Source organism: Oncorhynchus masou, chromosome 15 (assembly GCF_036934945.1).
Source record: "Oncorhynchus masou masou isolate Uvic2021 chromosome 15, UVic_Omas_1.1, whole genome shotgun sequence".
NCBI lineage: Eukaryota > Metazoa > Chordata > Actinopteri > Salmoniformes > Salmonidae > Oncorhynchus > Oncorhynchus masou.
The window spans coordinates 45,283,447-45,305,184 of record NC_088226.1 but is presented as its reverse complement, the minus strand read 5'-3'; the positions used below and the strand labels follow the sequence as shown (position 1 = coordinate 45,305,184).

The window sequence follows — 21,738 nt, the reverse complement described above, 5'->3', positions numbered from 1 at the left end:
ATGTTTGTCAAAAGAGAGATCAGGTTCCAGAGTAACGCCGAGGTCCTTCACAGTTTTATTTGAGACGACTGAACAACCATCAAGATTAATTGTCAGATCCAACAGAAGATCTTTGTTTCTTGGGATCTAGAACAAGCATCTCTGTTTTGTCCGAGTTTAAAAGTAAAACATTTGCCACCATCCACTTCCTTATGTCTGAAACACAGGCTTCCGGGGAGGGACATTTTGGGGCTTCACCATGTTTCATTGAAATGTACAGCTGTGTGTCATCCGCATACCTGTGAAAGTTAACATTATGTTTCCCAATGACATCACCAAGAGGTCAAATATATAGTGAAAACAATAGTGGTCCTAAAAAACGGAACCTTGAAGAACACTGAAATGAACAATTGATTTGTCAGACAAACCATCCACAGACAAACTGATATCTTTCCCGACAGATAAGATCTTAACCAGGCTAGGACTTGTCCGTGTAGACCAATTTGGGTTTCCAATCTCTCCAAAAGAATGTGGTGATTGATGGTATCAAAAGCAGCAATAAGGCTGTAACATAACAAAACGTGGAAAAAGTGAAGGGGTCTGAATACTTTCCAAATGCACTGTATATGCTCAGACTTTTCCGTTTTTTTAAAAACCATTTCACTGTCAGTAATACACACACTAAATAACTGTCACTTTAGTGCAGTGACTATTAGTTTCCTTCAATTTGTAGCCTTCATTTTTAATCATTCCTTTACATTGTTAGTTATCCTTTCTTTCCTCTGTCATGTCCGTGTGGTTGTTTCTGAGGGCCGGTAGTAAATTTGAACCTTTATTGATCTAAATTCTTATTTACAATGACGGCCTACACCGTCCATAACCGGACGACGCTGGGCCAACTGTGCGCCGCACTATAGGACTCCCAATCATGGCCGGTTGAAATACAGGCTGGATGTCATTGTTCCTGACGGTCAACTGTGTGCTGCACTATAGGACTCCCAATCACGGCCGGTTGAAATACAGGCTGGATGTCATTGTTCCTGACGGTCAACTGTGTGCTGCACTATAGGACTCCCAATCACGGCCGGTTGTAATACAGGCTGGATGTCATTGTTCCTGACGGTCAACTGTGTGCTGCACTATAGGACTCCCAATCACGGCCGGTTGTAATACAGGCTGCATGTCATTGTTCCTGACGGTCAACTGTGTGCTGCACTATAGGACTCCCAATCACGGCCGGTTGTAATACAGGCTGGATGTCATTGTTCCTGACGGTCAACTGTGTGCTGCAATAGTGGATCATAATAGGCTAATGTATTACAAGTTGTGCAATCATTTGGGACATGTAGCCTATCTGAATCATTATGGAACGCAGACCATACATAGCAGTTTAAACAAGAAGACTGGCCTACGGGTCATTGTCATCACAGTTCTGTGATTAGTGAGGATTAGGGTAGATTTATAGGATTATTGTTCAACCACTATTTCTTACCTTCCAATATTTTATGGATTAGACAATTGAATATGGCAAATTTCAGGATGAATCAAACCACTGTATTATTTATTCACCAATAAACTCACCAAAGGCTCTCCAACCCTGTTTATGTAGGACTCAAATACTTTCCTAACCTTAAATAATCTTCAAAATCAGAGTCTTTTTTAATCTACCAATTGGTGCAACAACAAATAAAGGATACGAATATATGTACATTATTTAAGATGGCTTGCTTTCATAATTCCTATTCTGAACTTGTTCTCGATATACAGTATATTCTAGTCAGTGAGTCTGTTGAGAAAATTCAAATGAAATGTAAGTTGTATGTGTCACGACTCCCACCTGCCTGTTCGGGCGGCGCTCGGCAGTCTACTAGCCGCCACTGATCCCCTTTTCCTTGTCTGTTTGTTTGGTCTTATTGGTTGCACCTGTCTCTTATTTTGTTTTTTGATTCAGTCTATTTAAGCCTGTTAGGCCTGCCTGTTTTTGTGTGGGCTTGTTTTCTGTTTGTCAGGTTGTGCGTGTTGTGCCCTGTGTTGGGTTGGACAATTTTGACGAATGACTAATTTCGCCTGTTGTTTTGGGCGTTAGCTTTGGAAACTTAATAAAGTCCGGTTTCCCCAGTATCCTCTGCTCTCTGCGGTTGACTCCGCACCCACCACTCCAGGCGTTGTGGCAGTATGTAAAGTTTGGGCTTTAGATAAATGTACTGCAAACCCTGTTGAATGAAAACTCCATGAGAAAATCTGTTAGCCAGCAAGTGGGAGGGTTTTCAGAGGTTTAATTAAATCTATTCAATGCACATCAGGGAGTCACATCTGCAAAGCCTGTTACGCACATGCATAAGGTAAGTGTAAGTACCAACTACTGAGAAAGGCTTAAATCAAAACACGGACTATGGGCAGGAAAGTATTGTCTGCTCAAATTCAATTTGACAAAGAAAGCAAAATACACACACACACATTTCTACAAGTATATATTTATTTTATAAAACTAGTTACATTTATTACAAGTTTAGTACAGTAGATATCGGCTTCAATCAAATAAGGTAAGTTATTATAACAAAGACAAAAGTCATTGTAATAAACTGTACAATTGAGAGGCAAGAACAATCTAGAAAAAGCAAAACATCTGATAGAAACTTGTCCGTGCAAAAGATTTTAAGGTGTTGCATTTGATAAAACCACTTGTGTGAGATGTAGACTGGATTTTTCCAAGAAAACACAATTGACAGAAAAAGAAAGAAAAAAGAATGAAAACATTTGCTAATTCAATTGTCAAATTCCAGTTGCCATTTCCTGCAATAGAGGAAGTGGGCGGATTGCTTCTCAGGAACTAGGTGTGTCCCTGTGGCTCCCCTGACCTTCCATCTACTGTGTAAACATGATTGCATTCCAAGGGTTTGCTAAAAACAGTGGTCTTTACAATGACGAAATATCTCATACAACTTTCATCAATCCCATTGAATATATTACATTTATCTCATAACAAAATACTTTGACTGAATAAACAATGCAATGGATAAGCCACTACTACATGTGATGACATTGTTCCTGATGGTCCCTGAGGGTGTGCTGCAAAAACAGGCTCAAGGAGAGGGCTATATTTTGTGGGCATTTAGGAGAACAGTGCTAGTGATGATGGTGTTGACCATTAGGGGCTAAACAGGGGGTGTACTGTAGCGCACCTCAACACTGAACTTGTCTGCTGTTTTGGGCGGCAGTGGCTTCTTCACAATGCTTCTCTTCATGATCATCTCCTCATTAGCATAAATGGGTGCGTCAGTGTCGTCTGAGTGGTAGCCTGACTGGTACCCACTCGTCTGATTGGACGACTCGGAGGCCAGAGACTCCTTACTCTTACATCGCTGGATGTGACTATAGAAGGACAGGAACCATTTATTATCCAATAAACAAATACAGTAACAATCACACAAATGCTGTGAGATTCTAGAGTGTAACACAACCATTGGGTTGGGGGTTATGGGCCTCCTATTTTCTCACCTGAAGTTGGACGTGCGGTGACGCTGATGGTCCAGACTCTTCATCTCCTCTGGTGATAGGCACATACCGCTGTCCGTCTGACCCTCCTGTAGGGAACACCCACATGGACTCAGATTATTGGCTGTTGATATGTAAGGGGGAGTGACACTGTGTAACCATGGAGACACTCACCATGACGCTGCTATGCCCCACAGGGACGTCATCAAAAGTCTTCACACTGAGTGGTCGACTGCACCTGTCACTCTGCTGGGAGAGCCTATAAGGAGCAGTGAGGGGGGGGCATCACCCGTTACACTAGCAACTAGCAAGTGTTCATACAAACTGCACAAAGGTAGTCCACTATATTGGGGTTTCATTTGTGATAGATCAATGCGATGCTTGGTGTTAATTTGAGTCAGTGTGCATGTTGCTGACCCGAGGGAGATGGCGGGTGTGTTGTCGCAGTGTATCTGGGGGACATGGGTTTCCTCTCTGATGATCCTGGTGAAGGGGTTCCTGGGTTCAGGGCTGAGTGAGCCCCCCTCCACCTCCACTGCTGTCAAAGGGATGTAATCCTTCCCATCCTGAAGGTAAACACACACCGATTATACTCTCAGACCTCACGATCTCACCTCATACACACACAATAAGATATACCGTGCACATACTCACATACCGTGCACCAATACCCTCATAAATAAACTAGCACACATAACACGTGTGCTAGTGCTAGTTACATACATGTAACATGCATGTAAACAAACAGACCTGATGAGCGCTAGCCTGTAGCAGGTTCCCCAGATGTTCTACGAGCTCTGTGAAATTTGGTCTGTCGGTAGGTTTGTCGAGCCAGCAGTCCAACATGGTTTGATATCTAGCAGAACAATCATTACCTGGTCATTTGTTAATTCATCACTGCAATGGTGTCACATTGTTGTCTATGGCTTCACGTGGCAGATTCTATTGGCAGATAATTGTATTTCACAGTCATAATGGAATTGAGCAGGCTTCAGTATGTCATGTCGTGTGATATGCTGTATTTCAGTAGTCCACTCACATCTCAGTGGTGGCGTAGTCTGGTGCTCTCATCCTGGTCCCTTCCTTCAGCCTCCTGCAGAAGGCCTCATCAATGCCAACACCAGGGTATGGAGATGCCCCTGTGGTGGAGAGAACAACCGTTATAATACAGTCACAGTATGGTCATGGTGCGGCCACTAAGTGGTCAAGTTGTGTTTGAAGAGGTCCTGTCACTTGGCTCACCCAGAGAGAAGATCTCCCAGAGCAGAATGCCAAAGGACCACACGTCGCTCTGTGTTGTATAGACCCGGTCGAAGATGGTCTCAGGAGCCATCCATTTCAGAGGGAGCCGCGCCTGTGGAGAGAATCACAGTTTATGAGACGTCGTAATAACCACTGCTAGTGACTGAGGTACGGCGTGTTCTTAGTAGCTTACGTCTCCCTTGCGGACGTAGTCGGGGTCTTTGTAGACGTCTCTGGCCAGACCAAAGTCACAGATCTTCACAATGTTGTTTTCTGAGAGCAAGATGTTCCTAGCTGCTAGGTCCCGATGGATGCACTTGCGAGAGGATAGGAACTCCATGCCCTTGGCCACCTGGAAGCTGTAGCTGATCAGGTCCTCCATGGTCAGGTGCTCCTCCCACTCACAACTCTCTGCTTGGGTTCAAATTGGGCATTTAGTAATAGCAGAGAGGTTACATTATCACATTATCACGTCATACATTATACATTGTGATCAGTGAAGTGGTGCATACAAATGAAGGATCTTCATTTGATCAATCTTTTGTTGCTTAGAATTCTCCTGCAAATAGTGTATTTGAGTTTTAAAAAGGCTTCTAAAGTTTGTAATTCCGACTTTGAAATTCATTTCAGACTTGATTTGCCCTAACGAAAAATGTATCAACACCTACAAAAATGTATACTAAATATTCCCCACATAATAATTCAAATGTCCTGTTGCTGCATGATTATTTTCCCGCTGTAGTACACTGGCTCAAGTTAAGATCCTACGTCTATATAAATCCTATTGGTGATATGTACAGTATTTGCATGAGGTGAGTATGGCGGTATAGAGCTGCAGTACCATCCTCCTCCTCTACGTGGCTAACAGAGCTCTCCTCTCCCAGTCTGGAGCAGACTGCTGTCCCAGTGCAAATGTCCAAGTGGGTGCTGGTCCCCAAACCCAGGTCCCCTTCAGTCACGTCCTCCTCCATCCGCTCCCACTGACCTGACCGAGGCCGCCTCCTCTGTAACCATGGAGAAATGGCATGTCAAAGGATCAAGGACCAAAAGTCCAATAGAAAAACTGGACTGGACAACTCCTGGCCCAAGCAATACAACATGAAATGGAAGCTGGTAGTTTCCAGCGGCTCAGGCAGGCAGACAATGTGAGAGCATCACGGAGAACACTTGTGTAATGGTCTGGGATCAGTGTAACCACATCAGAGGCTGGCTGAGCTTTACAGGCCGCTGTTGCTGGGGCATGGCTCATTTACCTTGAAGGGGCTGTACTCTCCACGCTTGCTCTTTAAATAGCTGGAGAGGTTGCCGTGTTTACAGTACTCCACAATCACCATCAATGGACCTGAGGGGAGAGGGAGGGAGAAAAGGTTCAGAGGAAGATTCATTAGAGCACTGTAGAATGTGTAGTAAAGTAAGGGAAAGCATAGGAGTGAGAAAGAGAGAGAGGACATGGAAACAGAGGCCCTCTTCCCCGTTCTCAGAACATGGCTTCCTCTCTGCAGTTTGAGCAGATATACAATTAGGACAGATAGAGCATGCTTGTTATTCTCTGCCTCTCACCACTAATAAAGCAGACACTTCCTGATGAACACAATGTGCAGAACACAAATGGAAGAGGGGGAGAAAGGGGTGCCAAGAAATGGTGCGAGAGAAAAAGAGGGGGAAAGAAAATAGGAAAGGGAATATGTGAGTGTGTGTTGATAATGTGAAGACTCACTCCCTGGTTTGGTGCAGGCCCCCAGCAGGTTGACCACATTGAGATGGTGGCCGATGTGGATGAGTATCTTCAGCTCTGACATCAGTGCACGGTACTCACTGGATGTGGCTCCCTCTGTGGTGGGCAGAGATAAAAACTCAGTCAGCTCATGTATTGTGTGTGTGTGTGTGTGTGTGTGTGTGTGTGTGTGTGTGTGTGTGTGTGTGTGTGTGTGTGTGTGTGTGTGTGTGTGTGTGTGTGTGTGTGTGTGTGTGTGTGTGTGTGTGTGTGTGTGTGTGTGTGTGTGTGTGTGTGCCAGGGGATGAGAAGGAGATGTACCCACCTTTCAGCATCTTGACTGCCACTGTAGTACAGGTAGTGGCTTTCTCTATGCCAAAGGCTGCTGCCTCTACTACCTGTCCAAAAGCTCCACGCCCCAATTGGTCACCTTCAAAACACACCAAATATCATTTCAGCCGGTGGATTTAAAACTAAATCTCGCCTGTGTATAGCACTCTCTTCCTCCCCAAAAATGTGCCCGTAAGAATCTGAAAGTCTCACCTAGCTTCAGCCTGTCACGAGGGAACTCCCACTTGTTGGCGTCGTATGTGAGCCTCTCACAGTGCTCGTCCATGGGCATGTCCTCAGAGTCAAGGATGATGGACAGGTACCCTGTCTTCATGTCCCCATTATTTGTCTAGAGAGAGGGAATGGGGGGATGAGAGTGAACGAAAGAGAGAGAGAGAAATGTATATATTTTTATATAATGACCTACAGATACAGTGTCTTCAGACATTTCCCCTGATGGGATGGATGGAAAGCCCCCTTTTCTGATTATTTATGGAAGTTTGTCTATGAGAGTTTGTCATGTGTTAGTCCCCTCTCTGCTGGTTCATCAGTTAGATGCCATGCCAGGCCCGGCCAGTGACGGAGGGCCTGGCAGCAGAATGTGGCTCTGTTGTTCCCCAACACAAAGGAGTGTAGACACTGACCGCTAGACCAGTCACTTCTCATCTGTCAGACCCAACCGTGTGTGTGTGTGTGTGTATGACTCTGTGTGTGTCTGACTCTGTGTGTGGGCCTGTGCAGAGGAGTGTGGAAAGGGGGTGAGTAGAGCAGTCTGTCTTACTCTTTTCCTGCTGCGGATGACGAAGACGATGAGAAGCCAGAAGAACATGGCGATGACCACAGAGCCAATAGGAACAATCAGCTCTACATTAGTCTTCTCCTCTGCACCTACAACCAAAACAATAACCAGAGTGAGTATGAAGTAGTGTGAACTACAGTAAACTGTACAAGGTTATTTACCTCTTCATTACTCAATCGTTATACAGTGCTGCTTGAAAGTATGTGAACCCTTTGTAGAAATTACAGATTGTTTTAGTTTTTACCATGAAATCTTAATTGGATCAGAACCAGTCTTTTTGATCTGACATAGCAGGTATATACAGTGCCTTGCGAAAGTATTCGGCCCCCTTGAACTTTGCGAACTTTTGCCACATTTCAGGCTTCAAACATAAAGATATAAAACTGTATTTTTTTGTGAAGAATCAACAACAAGTGGGACACAATCATGAAGTGGAACGGCATTTATTGGATATTTCAAACTTTTTTAACAAATCAAAAACTGAAAAATTGGGCGTGCATAATTATTCCGCCCCCTTAAGTTAATACTTTGTAGCGCCACCTTTTGCTGCGATTACAGCTGTAAGTCGCTTGGGGTATGTCTCTATCAGTTTTGCACATCGAGAGACTGACATTTTTTCCCATTCCTCCTTGCAAAACAGCTCGAGCTCAGTGAGGTTGGATGGAGAGCATTTGTGAACAGCAGTTTTCAGTTCTTTCCACAGATTCTCGATTGGATTCAGGTCTGGACTTTGACTTGGCCATTCTAACACCTGGATATGTTTATTTTTGAACCATTCCATTGTACATTTTGCTTTATGTTTTGGATCATTGTCTTGTTGGAAGACAAATCTCCGTCCCAGTCTCAGGTCTTTTGCAGACTCCATCAGGTTTTCTTCCAGAATGGTCCTGTATTTGGCTCCATCTATCTTCCCATCAATTTTAACCATCTTCCCTGTCCCTGCTGAAGAAAAGCAGGCCCAAACCATGATGCTGCCACCACCATGTTTGACAGTGGGTATGTTGTGTTCAGGGTGATGAGCTGTGTTGCTTTTACGCCAAACATAACGTTTTGCATTGTTGCCAAAAAGTTCAATTTTGGTTTCATCTGACCAGAGCACCTTCTTCCACATGTTTGGTGTGTCTCCCAGGTGGCTTGTGGCAAACTTTAAACGACACTTTTTATGGATATCTTTAAGAAATGGCTTTCTTCTTGCCACTCTTCCATAAAGGCCAGATTTGTGCAATATACAACTGATTGTTGTCCTATGGACAGAGTCTCCCACCTCAGCTGTAGATCTCTGCAGTTCATCCAGAGTGATCATGGGCCTCTTGGCTGCATCTCTGATCAGTCTTCTCCTTGTATGAGCTGAAAGTTTAGAGGGACGGCCAGGTCTTGGTAGATTTGCAGTTGTCTGATACTCCTTCCATTTCAATATTATTGCTTGCACAGTGCTCCTTGGGATGTTTAAAGCTTGGGAAATCTTTTTGTATCAAAATCCGGCTTTAAACTTCTTCACAACAGTATCTCGTACCTGCCTGGTGTGTTCCTTGTTCTTCATGATGCTCTCTGCGCTTTTAACGGACCTCTGAGACTATCACAGTGCAGGTGCATTTATACGGAGACTTGATTACACACAGGTGGATTGTATTTATCATCATTAGTCATTTAGGTCAACATTGGATCATTCAGAGATCCTCACTGAACTTCTGGAGAGAGTTTGCTGCACTGAAAGTAAAGGGGCTGAATAATTTAGCACGCCCAATTTTTCAGTTTTTGATTTGCTAAAAAAGTTTGAAATATCCAATAAATGTCGTTCCACTGAAATGATTGTGTCCCACTTGTTGTTGATTCTTCACAAAAAAATACAGTTTTATATCTTTATGCTTGAAGCCTGAAATGTGGCAAAAGGTCGCAAAGTTCAAGGGGGCCGAATACTTTCGCAAGGCACTGTATTAACTAATACTGTATGTTGGTGTAGAGGACATCATGCGTGTAGTGGAAAAACTACATTAAAAAGGTGCAGGTGCAAAAATAAGTCTGATCCATGGAAATCTAAGTGAAAGCCAAGTTGCATTGGTCAAATCAAGTAGGTAAGTAGAATCAGGTGGGTAAATAACTGGGTACCAATTGAACCAATCAAAGGAAATATCGTTAGGAAAGAGTTTGGGTGGGACTAAATAGATAAATAGAGATAGGAAACCTGGTCAGTTTGTTGTTACCCATCCAGGTGAATGCAAAGCACACCATGCCGAGAGAAAAGGAGATCTCAGAGGACATCAGGACGAAGGTAGTGAGAGCACGTCAGCATGGGGAAGGCTATAAAGTCATCTCAAGAAGATTTGAGCTCCATCAGTCCACTGTGAGGCAAATAATTTACAAATCGAGAGCATTTAACATGACAGCAACTCAGCCTAGAAGTGGACGCCCTTCCAAAATATCCCCAAGAGCCACAAGAAATCAGGTAAAAGCCAACCCTAACATAACATCTAGAGATTTGCAGACCTTCCTTGCTTTATCTCAGGTGACTGTGCATGCTTCAACAACAAGAAGAACACTGAATCAAAATGCCATTCATGGGAGGGTTGCTAGGGAGAAGCCTCTGCTGTCAAAAAAAGAACCAAACTGCCCGTTTTAACTTTGCCAGAGACCACCTGGACAAACCTGAAGGTTTCTGCAAGTCCATTCTCTGGACCGATGAGTCCAAAATTGACCTTTTAGGTCACAATCAACACTGCTATGTTTGGCGAAAACTCAACACTGCCTATCACCAAAATAACCTTATCAGAACAGTCAAGCATGGTGATGGAAATGTCAAGCTCTGGGGCTGCTTTTCCTCTTCTGGACCTGGACGACTCCACATCATTAAGGGAACCATGAATTCTGAGGGTTACCAGGAGATTCTTAAACAGAACGTCGGGCTCATGGAACTAAAGCTGGGCTTAAAATGGGTCTTCCAACAAGACAATGAGCCAAAGCATTCAAGCAAAGCTACCAAAGAATGGCTCAGGAGAAAGAAGATTTGTGTTTTGAATTGGCCAAGTCAAAGTCCTGACCTAAATCCAATCGAGACGCTGTGGGAGGACCTGGAGAGGGCAGTTCATACCAGACACCCCTCAAACATCACTCAATTGGCTGAGTTCTGTAAGGAGGAGTGGGGGGAACAATCTGTCAAAACAGATGTCAGAGACTGATTACTGGCTATAGGAGACGTTTACTCCAAGTTATCGCTGCTGATGGAGGTGAGACAAGCTATTGACTGAAGGGGTTCACATATTTTGTACATTTTGCACACATCAAATCTGAGTTTCTGTTAAATAAACAAAATAATAATTTGAAATAGATTTTCTCCGTCAGTTTGGAATTTGCCAATTACAATGTGCTTTGGCTATAAATCAGTACCAAGCTAGGAGGAACACGGTTTCAGGAAACCTGTGTGTGTGTGTGTGTGTGTGTGTGTTTGTATTGGCGGAAGGGCACTGATGGAATTCAGGCTGTGAGCAGACCTGATATTCTATCTAGTCATAACAAATGTTCTGGGGTCAGCATCACTCTGGCCAAAGTCAACCTGGAAAAAGAAACTGTCATCATACCATAAGTCTGTGACTACAAGCTGTAGAACCCTAATGATCTACCCCCATCATTAATGTTTCCACCCTACTCTCTCCCTCTTTCCATCTATATCCCATTTTCTCTCTTTTGCCCAATATCCCTCTCTTGTCCTCCGCCCACATATAAGAGGAACTTCTCGTTAGTGAGCTGAGGCAGCCTCTGTCGTCTGTCCTGCCTCGTTAGTGAGGCTCACTGGCGCCTGAGAGACCCTGAGCTCTGACTGGGTGACGGGCCGGTGGCCAGAGGCCTGTGATGGGGGCTGGGTCACGTAGGCTCTACAGATGCAGGATCTTAATTTGAGACAGTTTTCTACAGAAGGAAAATAATTCTGGAACAACATTAAATGGGAATTATTATGTGGATTATAATTAATGGACATTTTTTGTAAGGGTTGATACAGTTTTTGTTAGGGCAAATCAAGTCTGACATTTTAAAGTAGAAATTAAACACTGCAAATTTGCATTTTCTGCTGTGCCAGGAAATTCTTAGCAACAAAAGAGTGATCAAAGGAAGATCCTACATCTGTAACTGGTCACTCTCTGTACGTCTGTTTGTTTGTTTGTTGCTGTGTCTCAGTGTTCTAGGCCAGCCTTTCCCTTTGTCCTTGCTGGGCTTCTTATTGTTTGGTATTCTGAAACTCCCAGGAGGATGTGCTCTAACAGGGCCCGCTTCCTGCTCCGTGGGGGAACAGTTATTTATACACTTCATCTTTGATATAGCAGAATGTCTTAAGTGGGAGGTGAATCAGGGGAACCTTGAGGCCAGCTATAAAAATAAAAAAAATCTATAAATGAATGGATGGTCTATATGGGAGTTTATGGGAAAGATATTGTGAGTAAAACTGAACAAATTCATTGTGGTATGAATCCCTCTTTGGTTATGCCTGTACCTTCTTTTGTTTATGGATACACCACCAGAGAACAGGAAAGACAGGCATTACGTTATACTGCATTATGTCTGTAGCGTAATTAGTGTTGGCTGTTTCCTATGCTGTGGTCCAGTTTCCCGTAGTGGGAGAGACTGACCTTCAGTGATAAGGTTGCTCTGAGATGTGTCACAGCCCCGGCTGTTACAGGCAGTACAGGTATACAGACCACCGTCCTCCTCCTTCACACGCAGGATGGTCAGGGTCTGGTTCAATCGGCTCAGAATCACACCTGTGGCACAAAGAAAAGTCCATGGCATTAATACCAATATTGTACTGTATTTAACACAAAGTAGAAATGATAGCAGCAGAAGTGGTATATTAGTAACCATTGGGTCATGCCATTACCAGAGCCCTCCACCACTGTTTGGTTGTGTTTGGTCCACATCACGGTTGGGGTGGGTGTACCGGTCACCTCACATATTAGCATGGTCGTCGCACTGACGTTCACTCTCTGATCTGTCAAATTGTTCAGGATCCTCGCGGCCTCAAGTGCTAAAGAAACACACCAAGAAGACAAGACTAAATATTTTTCCAAACACTAGACTAGATTTAGGTACCCATGAGAGGACCTTGGTTAAGGACCTGTGAGTGGCCCAAGTGATTGTGGAGATGACTGATAAATATGGTCCAGGTACAGATTTGTACCTCTGAGGGTGAGGTGTCGGAGGAGACAGGTCCTCTCCCCAGTCTTGATGTTCTCCACCTGGCAGGCGTACACCCCCTGGTCCCTCCGAGACACATTGGTCAGGGGCAGCTCCAGGGTAACGTTGGTGCCCTGCAGCCCAGAGAGGACAGCCTGGGACAAGGGCTGCTGGGATAGGGACAGCCCCCGACATGACTGTACAGCAGGGACCTGCTCTGTGTCAAACTCATTTTCCACACGGAACCAGGCCAGATTTCCATAGATCAGCCTGTCTGCCTTACACCTCAGAACCACCTGGTCCTGCTCAATGGGCTCACGGGACGGAGACACACTCAGCTCCAGACCACCTGTAGACAATCACATGCACACACACACACTTCATCATGAGGTGTTCTCATGGACGATGCACCAATGAACACAAACAGAAAGAACAGAAGAAGCATAAAATGAAGCTTACGTGTCACATGGAAGACGATAATGCGTGAATCTTGTCCCGCTTTGTTAGAAGTCAGGCATTTGTAGAGGGCGTGGACCTTGGCTTTCTGGATCTTCAGAGAACTCACAGTCTGCAGACAAAATTATCTTGACTGTTATTTTACTAATGCATTGATATAATAAATGACTGGGATCATTTAGAGAGGAAGGAATGGTCTTTACCTTGTGTACGTGATCTGTGTCACTGCTAATTCGGGCGATAGGATTCTGCCCTGTGGTATTGCTGATGTCCCTCCATTTGGTACAGTCCTCCATCTTGACCCCAGAGCTCACCACTCCCGACCTGCAGAGCAAAACCAAAATCACTCCATTGACACACTGCTATTGTCACACACAAAAAAAAGCACAGCACCGTAGATACACAAAAACAAATAAACATACACACGCACACACACATATAAAAAGAGGACTATGACCTTTATAAATTAAACATGTCCCTGATCTATTGGTCCCTGTTCTCAGCTGGGAGATGGTTATTTCAGGAGAGGTTACGTCATTTGTTTACAGACTGGAGTGGGTGGGATTGTCAACAAAGACACACCACTACAGTAGAGACCAGAACTCAAACAGAGAAGCAAGAGAACAGAGACGCATAGAAATAGACGGCTAGAGAGAGAGAGGGAGAACACAAAAATGATCTGTGAAATGGGGAGCCAGAGATGATTGGAGTGATGGTGGTAGTGAAGGATGGAGGGAAGACGAGGAGGTAGAGACAGGGTTGCACAGGAAGAAGCCTTTAGACAGAGTAGTGCACTGTGAACAACAGGAAACCCTGACCAGGCCTGAGGAAGTGCTTGGATGTGCAGGCTGAAGATAAGACCTTACTGTTGGTCTGTACAGTAGACTGGACCATACACTCCAACCACTCTATCAACAATCCTCACATTACTGCATACCTGTGGGGCCCATTCACTAATCACAACCGATTATGAAGCCCCAGCTCTACCCAATCACAATTTTCCTAAGCGACTCAATCATCAAAGTTTTCTGGAATACAAGGCTATCCATAATCCATAGAGAATACTGGGATCATATGAAAATCCATACAAAACCATACAAAGATAAGATCGGTCTTCATGTTTTCTCCGTCTAAAGCCCCCTGGTGTTTTTAAATTATGCACGCAACTTATTGTGAGAAGTATGAATCACATCCTACAATCAGATGCAGGTCACAGGGCACACTCATTGTCTCTGTTAATGCTTTCATCAACATCTAGAATGCTGATGTTCCTCCACAGAATCAACAACCTGTTAACAATGACCATCTGAGGAGCAGCAGGGTGAGGTTACACACACACATGCGCATGCATCGTGCAGACACACACGCACGTACGCACACACACACACACACACACACACACACGCATAATGAACGTGAGACTTACTGAAAGAGGAGTGGGCAGTCCTCTCTGGACATCCACTGCCATTGGATGCGTGTAGGGGTGGGGATTCCACGGGCAGTGCACCTGAGGGTGGGGCTGCTGCCGTACATGTGAACATCAGTGTCCACGGCAACCTCCTTCTCAATGATATGGGGAGGGACTGAGGAGACATGAACCATGACTTGACAGGTGCAAACTCCATATGGCCTAGGCTAAGTGCAGTGTGAACGCGGCAATGGTCACATCACAGTTTAAGTCTAAGACAGAGGTACAGCATAAAGGAGAAAGAGAGGGGGGGATTATAGGACAAATTGGAGGGAGGAGCACGAGGGGAGGGGAGGAGAAGACTGGTGAGAGTAATGAGAGAGGAATGGGAGAGAGGAGAGGGGAGGTACATACCATTGACCAAGAGCTGGACGGTGCGTCTCTGCTCTTCTTTTGTTATCTTATTGATCAAGACCACGGTGTAATTCCCAGCATCCTTTTCAGCTAGGCCAAGGATCATGAGCGAGTCCCTGGTAGGTTTAAATCTATAGTCATCCTTGTAAATAAGCTGGTCATTCTTATACCTGTAGAAATATGGACAGGTTAAATTTACACAAATACGTAGTATACATAGAATACAATACAAACTACTGCAAGCATATACAGTATATCATTACTGTACATGATCAACATACCATCTGACTGTAGGTTCTGGGTAGGCGTCGAACTTGACTGGGATCTTAATGTTCTGGGCACTAGCGTTCACCCCCAGAACCTTAACCCACTTGTGGTCATCAAAATCAATAAAAGGTTTTTCTAATGTCAACAAAAAACAACATAAACATTGTCAGCTACCACCGTCATCAAAACAATTCAAATGTCACAAAGTAACATAATGGATTATTGTGCAATAAATCCAGACCAGGGGTCATTATTAATATAAGACAATAAGAGGATATCTGCAAAGAAAGTGTAAAAAACTCCAGACTATGTATCTTGGAGAACAGATGTGGCTTAAACCACTAAGTGTACCTACCAAAGACCACAAGAGATGCAGATGCAGTTTTGACCATTTTTCCACTGGAGGCTGTGCAAGTATACTTTCCTGTGTAGTTGCCGGTCACGTTCTCCACTGTGAGTGTGTTGGACAGTTCCAGAGAGCTCCACAGCTTCTTCTTGTGTGACGTGGTGTAGGTCCGACCAGAGCCATTCACTGGGGCCTGCAAGTGGGGCAGAAAGAAGAGCGAGGGGATAAAAGCACTGTAAATCAACTTAAAGACTGGTATAAGTGAGAAGACAACACCATGAATTATATAAGGGCAGCATTGAACTGAAGTTGTGTTTAAAATCTTTCCTGAAAGCAGGAAGTAAGGAGGAAACCTTGGGAGTAAGAGGAAGGGATATATCATATGGTATCCCTCTCTTGAATGGAATATGTCTATGGTGAGTCAGTTTAGTGTCAATATCATCACCATGTCTATGATTTCCGTGTTTGGTGGAATGTGATGACTAACATGTCAGTCAATAAAGCCTGAGTCAGTGATTTCATGTGCATTTAGTAATCAGTCTGTCTATAAGAGTGGGCCATGCGGAGTACTGACCAGGCTGATAGGGTGTGTCCAGGTGAAGTCGATGGCCACGCTGAGCTCTGTGTAGGCAGTGCAGTTTAGCACCAATTTCTCCCCCACAGACAGCCTCTCATGTGCCGGGGTCAGGGTGAGGTCATGGATCTTATATCCTGCGGAAAAGGGAGGGGAGACACAGCGGTGTGGTGAGCAGGCTATTGTTCTCATAAGACTCACAAAAACACACACAATCATTATGTTAAATGAACACAAACTTGAAAAGAAATGGACAGTTTCATTAACACCTTGGTAAGTCATAAATACAGTGGATCAAATTGGATTCATACACTAAACTAAAACCTAACCCACTTACCAACAACAGTAACAATGTAGAGAGGTGACTTGTAGGTCTCATTGTGTATGCGTGTCTGACAGAAGACCAGTCCAGCGTAGCTGATCAGGTGACTGGGGACTGAGACACCCTTCATGCTATCCCAAAAAATGTCCTTCCCGTTCGGATTAAGTTCTTTCGTGGGATACTTCTGACGAAAAAGGACACCGAATAAAAAAAGAAAAACTAATTACAGATACATCACAACATTGCATCGACCTGACAAAACTGAGTAAAGCAGGTTCTTTGCTAGTGGTGCTGACCGACCAACCCTCACATGGAAATTATGAGTGATGTTTTACCATTTGATCAGCACTGGCTAGGTCAGAGGGCAATGTGGTTTTTCCAACACTCATTTTCAGTAAAATATCCTATGAACCATACAGGTCATATACGAGGTCCCAGAGTTCTAATACTGCCTGAAGGTGGGGACAACCCAGGCAGGAAATGGAAACTCAGTTTATTGTTCCCTTGAACTGACATGAAAACAACGCAACAGACTCAGAATCTCACCTGACATTATCTGCCGCCCACAAAGCCTGCAGTCTAACAAAACATACCTGAGAGAGAAAGGTCTTTACCAACTGGCTTTGTTGACAGAGTAGAGCACAAATGTAGGCCACTTCATGTAGTAAGACTAGAGGAAAGGCAGGTATGAGGTGAAGCAGTCTTAGTTGTCAACTTTAGACAAAATAGATAGAATAACTTCTGGAATTTTGACTCCATTCTGAACAGAATATATTGCATGTATCCCATACTCTACATACTGTTCTGTGTTTTAATGTCTTTAAAGTCATTCTCCAGAACATTGGCAACTACTAAATCCTTTTTAAACGTGCCTCTTTGGGCTGGATATGTCAATGTGTAGTTCATACATGCATAATCTATTAGCAAAATTACTGTCTTGCCTCAATTAGCCACGGAATCCCTAAAGCAACTGTGTTCCTGGAAGCTGTGCTGTGCACTTTTCCCTACATTTCCCCCCACTTGGGTAAGCCCCCTTGCATTTTCGAGTTCTAACCAATGAGCCCTGCCATTTGAGTGACAGCTAGCAAGATGCACACACAGCAGAGCAAGAGAGAGCAATGATGTAGGGCACATATCTGCACATACAGTATGTGACCTAGTGAGCCATTTTCGGGGGACACTTTTGGCTGGTGAGCTCTACTTTAGTATGCCTTAAAATGTCCGCCCAAATGGACAATAAAGTCAGTGGATCTGTCCTTACGGTATGTAGCGTGACATTGAGATTTTCCACGGACCCTCGGCATGGGATGACCACCTGCACTCCCTCACTGATGAACACAACGTCATAGTCCTTGTCAGAGGGCACAAATGGCACTTTATAGTCTGAAATAAAACACAAATACATAAAGGAGTCATGAGACATCATGAGAGTCAACAACATACACTGTATGTAATCCATACTGTACATACATGAGATCAGGTAGGCTCATTATTAAGGCAGCTCTTGAGTCAGATAGTAAAGATTACCCATTGGGTCACGTTTGAGGGATTTGGTAAGCCTACTTGTCATTCCAAAGTGAGGTAATTATGATGCACACCTTGGACATAGACATAAACGGCCACAGAGGTTTTTCTATCCTCCACCGCCAGGTCTCTGTAGGAGCACTGATACTTCCCAGTCTCATTGACGGTGGCCGAGGAAATGTGTAATTTGATGCAGAAGAATCCTGACCCACTGCAGTCTACTATGGAGAGTCGACTGCCAGCACGGCTGCGATTATAGGATGTGGTCCATTCCAGGTTCTGACGACCACTGTAGATCCAAAGAACAGAGTGGGAATGATGTAGGGGAGAAGTTTGATGGATGGGTGGATGGGTGGATGGATGGATGGATGGATGGATGGATGGATGGGTGGGTGGGTGGATGGATGGATGGGTGGATGGATGGATGGATGACTTATATGGAGATTCATTATGTGAGGTATCAGAGGTAGTTGATATCAGTTTTAAGAAAATTTGAGTTATGTTTGCAGCCATATTTGCCAGGCTTCTGGAGAAGAGAGGCCCATCAGGTTCCAGTATGTCTCACCTGCAGGTGATCGCCAGTGTGTCTGAGGTGTTGATCCTGAGGACTTTCTCCTGGATGCTCAGTGTTGGGGGGTCAGGCATGAACCTGAGTTCTAATGCTGTAGGAATGGAGAGGTAAACAGTCAGTAAATCACCCTGGACTTTCTCCTGGATGCTCAGTGTTGGGGGGTCAGGCATGAACCGGAGTTCTAATGCTGTAGGAATGGAGAGGTAAACAGTCAGTCAATCACCCTGGTGATCACCCTGGTGATTGACTTATCTCAACAGTTCAGTCAGCATTAGCACACAGTGGAGATCAATATGAGACTGCTCTCTCTCATGTCAAACCAACCTTAAATCATGTGTATAGAAACATGTAGACTGGGAGACCGCCCGAGTGCAGAGTGCTAGTGATGTCTGAACATGAAATCAGATGGGTAATGGTTCCTATCCCAACTAAGGTTATGCTCTCCAATATCTAATCTCAGAATCCACACCAGACTCCTCAAACACACTAGTTTATTCTCTGCAACTAGAATGCTGATAGCTAGAACACATCAAAGCACATTTGTAATTCAATGATAAAATGAAGTTTCATTAATCATTCCAACAGTGGATTTCACAGAAGGGAGAAATGTTTTGCATCCATGGCGTGGACTCTATGGACTCTGTCGCTATTTTTCCACTCCTGTAGCAAATGGCGGAGCGGAGCTGTGTCAAAACAGGAAGCCAGGGCAGATGGGCCGGGTCAGGCTGAATAGCCCAGCTCTGTGTCGCCTAAGGTGGGGTTCCTGTTCCAGAGGATACGGCCTCCCAGAGAGGGCCTGGACACATACTATACATGCAGAAATGTGGAATATTTAGCCCCAAGTTATCCAACGTTTATGGAACAGTTCAATATTACTGATGTCTTTGATTAGCGTACTGATCCAAACAATATGAAAATGAAGTGTAGCACCAGAGTATTTAGGGATGTGTTGTCTCAATGCTAGCTCAATGGTCATTTGCTATACTGCCACAAATGAAGTGTCAAAAATGGATTGTTAAAAGGATTGAGGGCCAAGGGCCAGGGGTAATGAGGGCTACAACAGAATGTGGGGCCAAAAGGAATTGTAACTGACCTATGCACATAAAGAATAATCAACGCCACTGTTAACACATTGTAATTATGTAATGCATCACATTTTATACCTGGCAACTGTACTAATTGGATGTTACCAATTATTACACAATTTCTACTAATTGATGGTCAATCATTCAAATATGTTCTATTATATCGTCTACTGCCCTAGTGAGATAGAACCAATATTTTCGAGTTCAGACTTTTATACCCCCCAAAAAAATCCCTGAAATTATTTTAAGTTCTTATAAACATCTAAATACAGTTGTTAGTTTTAGTAAAGTCAAAATAAACCACAATTGAAACACATACAGGGAGTCAAAGATCCAAATGTTTTCTGAACATATTTAACTTAACCATTTTGATCAATATTATTTCTGTGTCATTTTACCAATCATCCGGCTGGCTCCCAGAAGAATGGCCACGAAATATAAAGTAATGACGGAGAATGCCTTTGCCATCGTCGACAATAGAGATGGATTGTCCCCGCATGAACACGCAATACGCAAAGTTCACTCCAGAAAGTAATCCAATGCTATCCGTTCATCACCTCTTCATGCACACTGACGATATTTGTCTATTCCACTGGACAATGTTAGAAAATGCTGAGCCAAAAACACAGTGAACTGAATAAAATAGATAATCCTATTTCACAGCAGTGCAACTATGATACAGACAGTGACAGTGACAGTGAGTAGTGCTCAACAGTTTGGCGGAGTTGATGGGTCGCTCTGACGAAGGATGGAGCGCAAATAGGAACGGGCAGTGGAAACGCGCTGTAGCAGAAAGAGGAGGGAGAAAGAGCAGTGAGACAACGCAAGGGAGGAGCAAGCCTCCCCATCTCTTCAGCCCCCGGTCCGTTATCTCTCAATTTAACCGACCTGGAAACTTGGATAAGTCCACCCAAATAATTAGGATCAAAGGCTAGATCTATAGGGAAGGAACTTTGGGTCGTGCAACACAATCTCACACTCAATTCGTGCATTTATGTACTAAAAGTATTTCAGCTGATTTCATGCTTTTTGTGGATTTTTGTGCACCTTAATTTGTGTGAAAATACACAAAGCAGTCACTATGGTCTGGCTCAGAGTATGCTATGAAGAAGGACATGACTAATCAAGGAAACATTGGTAGTGTGGTCATGTGCCACATAACTTAGATGTGCCACATGTTTAAGAGGATGATTTTTGATCATCTTAAATGATTCCTGATGATTTTTTGCAGCTTCTGTCATTCATGGTCAAATTGTTATTTGAAACGTTGTTTTGTTATTTTAGCTGACAATGCTGACGGGGTGGTGGGATGTGGGCCCCTCTGCTGTTTGCTGTTGGGGGTGGATGTGGGGGGGGTAGGATGTCAGAATGTAGGTCTCCCATCTCCACATGTTTCCTGTCCCGGTCACTTCTGCTGGGACTCTGCCACCTGAACCGCCTGCCCTCCTCGTAGCCAACACTTCCTGGCGGGCACTCCAATCCCGACAGGGCACTTAGAACAGGAACTTTTCTTTTTTTCTTCTTGTGTTGTTAGATTCACAATACAAGGTTCTAATTGTTCTCTACTCAACAAAGAGAATGAGAGAGAGACCAAAAGAAGAAAGGATGGTGAAAGAGAGAGAGGCAGGGGCTCTTGAGGGAGAGAGAAATGTTGTACCAGAAGATAATGATCCTCTATGTTTATGAGGTATTTGGGTGTTGCTGGATGGGGAGCACATATCTCACAGTGGGAAAAAGCAAGGGTTGTGATTCCTGCTAGAAATTTGTGCAAGTTTTTCCAGTAGTTAAAACAAAGACCACTGCCCTTGTTCTAAATGTGCACCTTGCCGAACTGGTCCTATATCTGGTCAACCACCGAGGGGTGCAGTTTCCACTCTGTAACGATAGGACCCCCCCAACAGGAAATGCGAACTGCTCCATAAGAGCAGATAACAGGCCAGGTTTAGGAAAGAAAGACAGCGTCCCCCCTGCCTGTTGATATACGCCACCACTGTGCTGTGGTCGGACCTTACCAACACATGCTGGCCCTTCATCATTGGAAAGAAACACCTC

General features: G+C 44.1%; 1 protein-coding gene across 3 annotated transcripts; it reads right to left on the bottom strand.

The window, feature by feature from the left end:
- Nucleotides 1–2,437: 2,437 nt before the first annotated feature.
- kdr (kinase insert domain receptor (a type III receptor tyrosine kinase)) lies at nucleotides 2,438–20,452 on the bottom strand. 3 transcript variants are annotated; one of them, XM_064989397.1, is made up of 29 exons: nucleotides 20,085–20,452; nucleotides 18,596–18,692; nucleotides 18,105–18,319; nucleotides 17,768–17,889; nucleotides 16,522–16,690; nucleotides 16,185–16,321; nucleotides 15,620–15,803; nucleotides 15,279–15,399; nucleotides 14,998–15,167; nucleotides 14,602–14,758; nucleotides 13,379–13,499; nucleotides 13,179–13,287; nucleotides 12,724–13,068; nucleotides 12,424–12,570; nucleotides 12,176–12,307; nucleotides 7,542–7,648; nucleotides 6,974–7,109; nucleotides 6,756–6,860; nucleotides 6,434–6,547; nucleotides 5,970–6,058; nucleotides 5,558–5,720; nucleotides 4,910–5,130; nucleotides 4,717–4,828; nucleotides 4,514–4,613; nucleotides 4,225–4,330; nucleotides 3,892–4,040; nucleotides 3,649–3,733; nucleotides 3,478–3,563; nucleotides 2,438–3,351 (listed from the first exon to the last, which is right to left on the bottom strand). In XM_064989397.1, exons 1-29 carry the CDS (start codon nucleotides 20,152–20,154, stop codon nucleotides 3,135–3,137), a joined length of 4,086 nt encoding a protein of 1,361 aa, XP_064845469.1. In that variant the 5' UTR covers nucleotides 20,155–20,452; the 3' UTR covers nucleotides 2,438–3,134. The 3 variants fall into 3 exon arrangements, with proteins under 3 accessions (XP_064845469.1, XP_064845470.1, XP_064845471.1); XM_064989398.1 differs by having other exon boundaries at nucleotides 4,910–5,127; XM_064989399.1 differs by having other exon boundaries at nucleotides 16,522–16,687.
- Between the last annotated feature and the right edge of the window lie 1,286 nt (nucleotides 20,453–21,738).

Excerpts from the sequence above, each read along its gene's own strand:
- kdr (XM_064989397.1), bottom strand. The coding sequence starts at position 20,154 with ATGGCAAAGGCATTCTCCGTCATTACTTTATATTTCGTGGCCATTCTT. Across the intron at positions 17,890-18,104 it reads CGTTTATGTCTATGTCCAAG|ACTATAAAGTGCCATTTGTG; the intron begins GTGTGCATCATA and ends GTTTTATTTCAG. Across the intron at positions 6,861-6,973 it reads TCGTGACAGGCTGAAGCTAG|GTGACCAATTGGGGCGTGGA; the intron begins GTGAGACTTTCA and ends TGTGTTTTGAAG.